This window comes from Priapulus caudatus, unplaced genomic scaffold (assembly GCF_000485595.1).
Source record: "Priapulus caudatus unplaced genomic scaffold, Priapulus_caudatus-5.0.1 Scaffold337, whole genome shotgun sequence".
In the NCBI taxonomy this organism is placed as follows: Eukaryota; Metazoa; Priapulida; class Priapulimorpha; order Priapulimorphida; family Priapulidae; genus Priapulus; species Priapulus caudatus.
The window spans coordinates 160,301-170,091 of NW_014577398.1; the positions used below are offsets into that span (position 1 = coordinate 160,301).

At 40.5% G+C, this 9,791-nt stretch overlaps 1 protein-coding gene across 1 annotated transcript in view; it reads right to left on the bottom strand.

The window, feature by feature from the left end:
• The window catches only part of LOC106809207 (titin-like), a gene marked incomplete in the record, with an annotated part of 98,410 nt that overhangs the window by 64,858 nt on the left and 23,761 nt on the right, over positions 1-9,791 (bottom strand). Inside the window, 2 exon segments of the mRNA XM_014812204.1 lie at positions 4,539-4,747; positions 5,612-5,705. Of these exon segments, the coding sequence (XP_014667690.1) occupies positions 4,539-4,747; positions 5,612-5,705 (303 nt within the window).

Genomic DNA, 9,791 nt, shown 5'->3' on the forward strand with positions numbered 1-9,791 from the left:
TATATATATATATATATATATATATATATATATATGTATATAATATCGTCTTGTGCAAATGGCATGCGTCTAATAAAAACATCATTGATGGGCAAATATTTGTTGATCAATTAAACAAAATAAGAATCCGCTCCGCATACGACAACACGCATCTAGCAGATGTACAGTACTAAAGATAAGTGTCTTGCCAATACAGACGTCAGTAGGGATGTACTGGTAAACACTCAGGGGTGAGATGCATGTACCGGCTGTCTACACTGTAGACATGCATGCATGCCTTCTATAATACGCGTCTGGTATGTCTGACACATAAACTCACGCAGCGAAAGCATGCCCCCCCCCTCCCCGCAAGCACGCATATACTTCGTCTAGGGCTTACTCTCACAGTAGCATGATGTATATACTAAGTTTCTGTAGATGGGGCAGATTCAGAAGGGTACAGGGGCCAGGACTCAGGGCCGTAGGCTGAGCAAATTCCTAGGGGGGGGGCAAAATTTCATGACTCAACTCTGTAATGATGAGCGACGGGCGTAGCTCATGATCGACGTCCATAGTGTGGTAGGGGTGGGTCTGAGACAAGGCTTTCACGGAAAAGTGACCAAAAAAATTACGTTTGGACCATCTACCCTATTATCACTTCTGGCGCCAAAACATTGTTTCAGTGGAAATAGAATAAAGTATAGTTCAAAATATAAATTTAAGAATGTATAGCCCGAATACATCGGATTGCTATTGTATTTCTGCTAAGCAAAATCAACGAAGGACACTCATGGCCAACCTCCCTCCGCCCTGCATTCATCAGACATTTCTCCTCCAGATTGTCTAGACACTATTGTATAATGTAATACGATACTAGTTCATGGCGTTGCTTTACAAAATATGTCAACTGTCCTTTAAAGATTTATCAAATGAACCAGAAAGTAATAATGGAAGAGGAGGTTAGAGTTAGACATTCGGCGAAACGATTATATGCTGACTAATCTTTCAAATTACGGACGTCATTGGCTCGTCTGTTGCTTTTTTTGTTGACATCTCTCCAAAACTTACGGGTGAGTGACCTGAACGACGTTCAAGGCAGCGTCTATCTGACACACACACCAATCTATGGGGTTTGATGACGCTGCGTTAGAGCCATACTATACATGCACACACATGGCATCTTAGAATGGGGAGGAGATGTAGTAGTAGGAGGAGGAGGAGGAGGAGGGAGGAGGAGGAGGAGGAGGGGAAAGCAGCAGCAGCCAGCAGCAGCAGCAGCAGCAGCAGCAGTAGTAGTAGTAGTAGTAGTAGTAGCAGCAGCAGTAGTAGTAGTAGTAGTAGTAGTAGTAGTAGTAGTAGTAGTCTAGTAGTAGTAGTAGTAGTAGTAGTAGTATAGTAGTAGTAGAGTAGTAGTAGTAGTAGTAATAGTAGGAGTAGTAGTAGTAGTAGTAGTAGTAGTAGTAGTAGTAGTAGTAGTATAGTAGTAGTAGTATTAGTATTAGTAGTAGTAGTAGTAGTAGTATAGTAGTTAGTAGTAGAGTAGTAGTAGTAGTAGTAGTAGTAGCAGCAGCAGCGCCAGCAGAAGCAGCAGGAGCAGTAGCAGCAGCAACAGCATATAAGACTAGCAATCGGATTCATCTGTCCCTGCGACACATAAAGCATGTTGAAGCACAACGTAGGGTACTGCATGATAAGTTATGGCATGTTTTTTGTTTCATAATTCGATTTTGTTAATCGTTCGATTCGTTTAATGTTTTGTTCAATGTATATATGGGCTAAAATCACATATGCATGTTTAAATGTTACCTTTGATATTTTTTCTTTAAATTCGATTCACATCGAAGACATTCATATTAGCAGATCGCATTATTTAATCACGCGAATCTAATGGCTTGCATGACTGGATCGAAAGCTTCAATTCACGCATCGAATGTTTCGATTACCGATCGAACTCTCGTTCACTGATCTTATGCTTCAATTCACGGATCGAATGCTACGATTCACGGATCGAATGCTTCGATTCACGGATCGAATAATGCGATTCAGAGTCACATGGTTCGATGCGTGCGTGCAGGAGGGATATACATAATACAGGATCGAATGGTTCGATTCGCAGATCGAATGATTCGATTCCAAATCGACCGATTCTATTCCATAATTGAATGGTTTGATTCCAAAACCGAATGGTTTGATGCCAAGATCGAATAGGTTGATTCTTCTTTTTGATATAAAATCAAATAATGTAAACATTTCAAACAGTAAATGCCTAATACAATCGGATTAACAGGCAGGTATCAAATGATGCAATTATACTTTTGACCGGGAATTATTGTCGATGTATTGCATATAACATATGATTAAATAATCAAATATTATATGCGATAAATCAAATGTTATATCCAATAAATCAAATGTTATATGTGATAAATCGAATGTTATATGTGATAAATCGAATGTTATATGTGATAAATCGAATGTTATAACTTATATGTGATATATCGAATGTTATATGTGATAAATTGAATGTTATAACTTATATGTGATATATCGAATGTTATATGTGATAAATTGAATGTTATATGTGATAAATCGAATGTTATATAAAATCAACCATAAAACAAAAAATCGAATTAAGAAACAAAAAACATGCCATAGCAGGCCCGTAGCCAGGGGGGGTTCGGGGGGTTCGAACGAACCCCTCCTCCGAGCCCCCCAAGCAAAATATTTTTTTTTTAAATTCGCTCCATTTTAGTGTAAGAATTGCAAAATCTCCATCGTGCGGGAGGGTAAACAGTGAATACCCCCCTCCCACACCCTCCCCCGCTCGATCGCTTGGCTCCCTCGCCTGTCGCTTCGCGCCCGAGCAGTGGCGTGTACAGGGGGGGTCCAGGGAGTCCGGACCCCACCTTGCTCGCGCAGAAAACGCATCTGAGGAGGTCTAATTAAAAAAATTTTACTCCCTCCCCCAGACCCCCCCTTCGCGCGCTTGCAATTTTGGGTTACGGTTAGACCCACCCCTGGTACAAATCCTGTACACGCCCCTGCCGGAACAAATTGCCTACAGTGTTCACAAAACTCATTTTTGTCAAGTTTATAGGTACAAAAATGCCTGTCCTGCATGGCGCCCCGTAGTATTTGTGTTACGTGTTTGCAAACAAGTAAGTGCTCTAGCTGACTGTCTAGTATCGGAATCCTAGGTGCCCATAGCAACGTTGTCGCATATAGTAATGTCCGGTTCTTTCTCGCCCCAGTGTACATTGATGCAAATTGACAATTGAGAAGATTGCGATTGTAGTTCCGCAGCTGTTAATTTCTAATGAGGCAATTGCATAACTATACATGCATTTACGCAACATCCTGGAGGGAAGATAGAGAAATGAGGAGAAACATGAGAGAATAAAGAGGAGGGGCAGTAAAATACCATCCGTGGATCTAGCGCAGGTAATATTAATTCCAGAACGTGTAAATTGTTAATGTATTTTATCGATAGAAAACTAATCTGATCACACCGTCTCTCATACGCCTACTGTAGTTTAGCATGCGCCGGTACGATATGATATGTAAACCAGGTTAAAATAACTCAATGCTGCTCGGCGCAGTAGCTGGTAGAAATCTGGGGCAGATGAGAGTAAGCCACTGGTGTATACTGCCAGTACAAGTAAGTACTGGTTTAAGTTATTTCTCGCATCAAGACGCGCGTAAGTTATGGCTACCAGAAGACCGTCTAGAACGATGAATGCGATAGAGATGTTAAACTATTATAACATTCCCTTTATAGCTGTAAATTGTAACGGAATCACCCTGTAGTTATATACAGTAGGTGCCCAGCGTCCAGATGTGTCATATGGGTGAGAGAAAGGAAACAACGTTAGCACGCGTACCATGATGCCTGTTTTAGAAACTCGAGTGGAATAATTCGTGTTTCGGGCGCTGTATAATGGGTCGTCGATATGAGCTGGTGCAGAGGTTGGATAAGTGAGAAATATCAGCGAAGAATAGCTAAGCAAACTCGAATGGCTTGCTTACATATAAAACATATAACACCGCGCTCTAAATATAAGATTAAAATCTGCTAAAGCTAAAGATCAAATAAATCAAATAAAGCTAAGATCGTTGAATAAGTGAGATCGAAAGCAGGAGAGGGAGTGAGAAAGAGAAAGAGAAAGAATTATATATTGATAGCGCGCGAGTGCGCCTGCGCACGCACGAATGAGTGCGCGTGCGTGGGAGAATGAAAGACATCACGCACGCGCGCATGCACGCACACACCGGGAGAAGAGAGAGAGAGAGAGAGAGAGAGAGAGAGAGAGAGAGAGAGAGAGAGAGAGAGAGAGAGAGAGAGAGAGAGAGAGAGAGAGAGAGAGAGAGAAGATTGGATAGCCCTTTATTCTAACCTCTTAGACTATATCCGGCCTCGATCCATACATAAAGATTTATTTCAACCAAAATACAGCATCCAAGATGCAACGTTATATCCCTGCGTACGTCAAAACAATTATTTATTACTACCAGCAATGAACTGATTAATAGCAGGGCTCATGCACAGTTGAAACGCTTACCTGCCAACTGCAGTGCAGCGAAGGCGGTAACGGTCCCTACAGAATTGCTACATGTGCACGTGTACGTTCCAAGATCCGACTTTGCGACGTTGGATATTTCGAGGAAGTGAGAATTGATATCGTCGTTAAAAACGCGGAAGCGTCCGCCATTTCTTATCGTCGAACCGTCTATATCCCACGCAACGGATAGTTTTGGGGTCCCGCTCACACTGCAAACAGTTAATTCTATATTAGATACAAATTTGTAGTTCAAACTGTTGTACGCAACAGTTGTACTAACCAACAAGCTTCTTGTAAAATATAACCTTATATAATACAAATAGACAAAACAGGACCGAAATGAAAATAGTAGCTGTTCGATTGTTATTTCATGTTCATGAGAAGAACTCGGCAAACGACGTGGCGCATATGAATCAAAAAAGCAATAGATTTGTAATGAATATAATCTAACCTTACCGAATCTAAACAAGCAGTGACTGACTAATATTAAACTAAAATATAACTAAATATAACTAAATATAAATTGTAACTCTGCTTCGCTAATAAAATTGGTCACGGGCTGACCGAATGCTAAACTCGTATCGATTCTAATTCGACACACTCAACATTGTAGCGAGGGTCACGCGTTGACTAACAAGTTATCAACAGCTATGCAAAGAACACCGCCGCGATGCTATAATGCTATAGGGTTTAAAGTATAAGTACCTAGACTGAACACGACTGCAATGTCAGCACTGACTTGCAAGCGTAGATATCGAATTGATTTTCAACTGTTACGTGCTCCCCAGACTCACTGCGTAACCCTACAACACGCTGAGATATTTCCCATGCGTATTCGTATTTTTAACAACTGTGCCATATTTCCTATATTCAATTATATAGTTGACTATACGTTCAAATATATAGAAACGTGGCTCCTTTTCAAATTTACGACGAATCGTGACGGCTTGCCACGCGAATATCTCCGCGTCGCATTCTACTTGTTATGGTTAATAAGAGGAGTTTTTTGGTCTTACCGGTGCGCATGCATGCACTCCTATAATAATCACTAGGATGGCTAGAATGTAAGTTACCTGCATTGAAACCTTGCCGTTTTGCCGAGCTCGACCATGGTGGTGCGAGGTCGAATGACGAACTGTGGTGCTTCATTTTCTTTCTCTTCTTCATCTGTAATAACAAGTACACGTAGTTCCTCTTATATATACATTCAGATATGCATTAACAGTGGTATTGGTAATGTTATACTGGTGCATTTATATAGGGCTAACTCCGATATAGATATAGTTATAACACGTTATTGTTTAATTGGTAAAATACCATGTCACTGCAATTATTTGTCTAATTACACAAAGGCGCATGGCTAGTCTTATTTCAATTTACCGCCAGCGAATACAATAGCGGGGACGCTCAAAATACTGCAATCTAGAAGCTGATATTGATATTATCAAGAGTACAAAATAGAGACTATTATAGACTATTAGAGACTATATAGAGAATCTCTATTATGTACTCTTGATATTATGCCAGATAAGGCGGGAGTGATGTATAAATCACTCGTGCCGTGAACCACACACTGAAAGGGTGAGAAATGGCCTTTCTGCAATAGTCGGTGATCACCCACGAAAGGAATGCATGTAAGATACTTAGAGGCTCCATAACTTAGATAGACACAGAACGCTTCAAGTGAGCAAAAATGGTGAAACGCGCTCAACAGACGACGTTGGTCTAGACGGATGAAGCGAAAACCACCATCCCTCTTACTTTCGTAATAAAGCAAACTCTCGGAAGTTCTGGGTTGAATGTTCTGATGTTGACTGTTGAATTACAATATCCCAGTTGCAATCAATTTACTTCAATTCAGTTGAAAGGTGTCAACTATCTAAAGGAAAACCCACGAGGAAAAGTACGCTTTTTTTATTGTTTTGTACACTGTTATGTCATTGATAGACATGGTAAATTTTAGGCGTAACACTACTTGCATTATATTTACTTTGCTGACGTGCGAATTTGACAAATTCACATAACTCGTTCGGCAGGGAAGATGTTTATCAATGATTCCCTGAAGTAGTGCGAGCGATGACCGTAGCGAAGCAATGAGAAAATTACAGATATTGTCCAACTATGAGATGAGTGGAACAATGTTGTTTAATAGCGACTGCATCGATCGTTACCAAATCAGTTTGGCTACTACTAGGATATAGTTTGGACACGCGCACATACGTACGCACGCACGCACACGCACGCACACACACACGCACACACGCACGCACGCACGCACGCACGCACGCACGCACGCACGCACACGCACAAGCACAAACGCTATATGATATACGTGCTCTGATACAAGTCACAATTGCAGTCCAAGAATAACATGCTTCACTTGTTGGATTTTACTTTCAAATAATAGCATGCATATATGGATCATAACCCAAACGTTTCGTTTGTCTACTTAGTGAACCGTTATAAGGAATTGAATATCACAACTTTCATTTCAAAGTGCTTTGTTTTGCCAGTGTAAAAGGTTGCAGCATCTTCGATTCCATAGTTAGTAATGTTGTTCGAAAACATCTCATATATTGCTTCTCCCTAGAGTCCCAACTGTACAATATCCTAGAGAAACTCAGACTTGTATTTTCTATTGCATTTTACTGATTAGAAGGGTATATATTGGTATTTCTATTCGTTAATGTGACAACACAAAACTGCAGTACGAACGGAGGAAATCTGGTTTTATTATACACATATATGTTAATGCATCCCTGTAGTAACAGCTGTTTTAAACGCCGCAAACATATTTTTGGACTAGCTGGCTGGCTGTGCACGTATTGAAACTCTGCTGCTGTGATGCCTGCCTATGAGTATATAGTACGGCTAGTGGGCCCTCTCCAAATAGCAGCCAGTCCCGGGCCACTTAGCTAACAAGCTACAGCTTTGGTACAGCATGGCTTCACTGGGGGGCAGTACTATAGTAGTGTTTGTGACTATAGTCGGTGTAACTTACTCACAACTCAGAAATGCGAGGGATTACGACAATGGAAGCTTATAAAAACGAAGATAGAATCTTGTCACACGCTGAGAATGATAATTGAGTGCAATAAGTACGGAATAATAACGATATATATATATATGTATATAATATCGTCTTGTGCAAATGGCATGCGTCTAATAAAAACATCATTGATGGGCAAATATTTGTTGATCAATTAAACAAAATAAGAATCCGCTCCGCATACGACAACACGCATCTAGCCGATGTACAGTACTAAAGATAAGTGTCTTGCCAATACAGACGTCAGTAGGGATGTACTGGTAAACACTCAGGGTGAGATGCATGTACCGGCTGTCTACACTGTAGACATGCATGCATGCCTTCTATAATACGCGTCTGGTATGTCTGACACATAAACTCACGCAGCGAAAGCATGCTCCCCCCCCCGCAAGCACGCATATACTTCGTCTAGGGCTTACTCTCACAGTAGCATGATGTATACACTAAGTTTCTGTAGATGGGGCAGATTCAGAAGGGGTACAGGGGCCAGGACTCAGGGCCGTAGGCTGAGCAAATTCCTAGGGGGGGGGCAAAATTTCATGACTCAACTCTTTAATGATGAGCGACGGGCGTAGCTCTTGATCGACGCCCATAGTGTGGTAGGGGTGGGTCTGAGACAAAGCTTTCACGGAAAAGTGACCAAAAAAATCACGCTGGGACCATCTACCCTATTATCACTTCTGACGCCAAAACATTGTTTCAGTGGAAATAGAATAAAGTATAGTTCAAAATATAAATTTAAGAATGTATAGCCCGAATACATCGGATTGCTATTGTATTTCTGCTAAGCAAAATCAACGAAGGACACTCATGGCCAACCTCCCTCCGCCCTGCATTCATCAGACATTTTTCCTCCAGATTATCTAGACACTATTGTATAATGTAATACAATACTAGTTCATGGCGTTGCTTTACAAAATATGTCAACTGTCCTTTAAAGATTTATCAAATGAACCAGAAAGTAATAATGGAAGAGGAGGTTAGAGTTAGACATCTCGTCGAAACGATTATATGCTGACTAATCTTTCAAATTTACGGACGTCATTGGCTTCGTCTGTTGCTTTTTTTGTTGACATCTCTCCAAAACTTACGGGTGAGTGACCTGAACGACGTTCAAGGCAGCGTCTATCTGACACACACACAATCTATGGGGTTTGATGACGCTGCGTTAGAGCCATACTATACATGCACACACATGGCATCTTAGAATGGGGAGGAGATGTAGTAGTAGTAGTAGCAGCAGCAGCAGCGCCAGCAGAAGCAGCAGGAGCAGTAGCAGCAGCAACAGCATATAAGACTAGCAATCGGATTCATCTGTCCCTGCGACACATAAAGCATGTTGAAGCACAACGTAGGGTACTGCATGATAAGGTATGGCATGTTTTTTGTTTCATAATTCGATTTTGTTAATCGTTCGATTCGTTTAATGTTTTGTTCAATTTATATATGGGCTAAAATCACATATGCATGTTTAAATGTTACCTTTGATATTTTTTCTTTAAATTCGATTCACATCGAAGACATTCATATTAGCAGATCGCATTATTTAATCACGCGAATCTAATGGCTTGATTGACTGGATCGAAAGCTTCAATTCACGCATCGAATGTTTCGATTCACGGATCGAATGCTTCGATTCACTGATCTTATGCTTCAATTCACGGATCGAATGCTACGATTCACGGATCGAATGCTTCGATTCACGGATCGAATGCTTCGATTCACGGATCGAATGATTCGATTCACGGATCGAATGCTTCGATTCACGGATCGAATAATGCGATTCAGAGTCACATGGTTCGATGCGGTGCGTGCAGGAGGGATATACATAATACAGGATCGAATGGTTCGATTCGCAGATCGAATGATTCGATTCCAAAATCGACCGATTCTATTCCATAATTGAATGGTTTGATTCCAAAACCGAATGGTTTGATGCCAAGATCGAATAGGTTGATTCTTCTTTTTGATATAAAATCAAATAATGTAAACATTTCAAACAGTAAATGCCTAATACAATCGGATTAACAGGCAGGTATCAAATGATGCAATTATACTTTTGACCGGGAATTATTGTCGATGTATTGCATATAACATATGATTAAATAATCAAATATTATATGCGATAAATCAAATGTTATATCCAATAAATCAAATGTTATATGTGATAAATCGAATGTTATATGTGATAAATCGAATGTTAT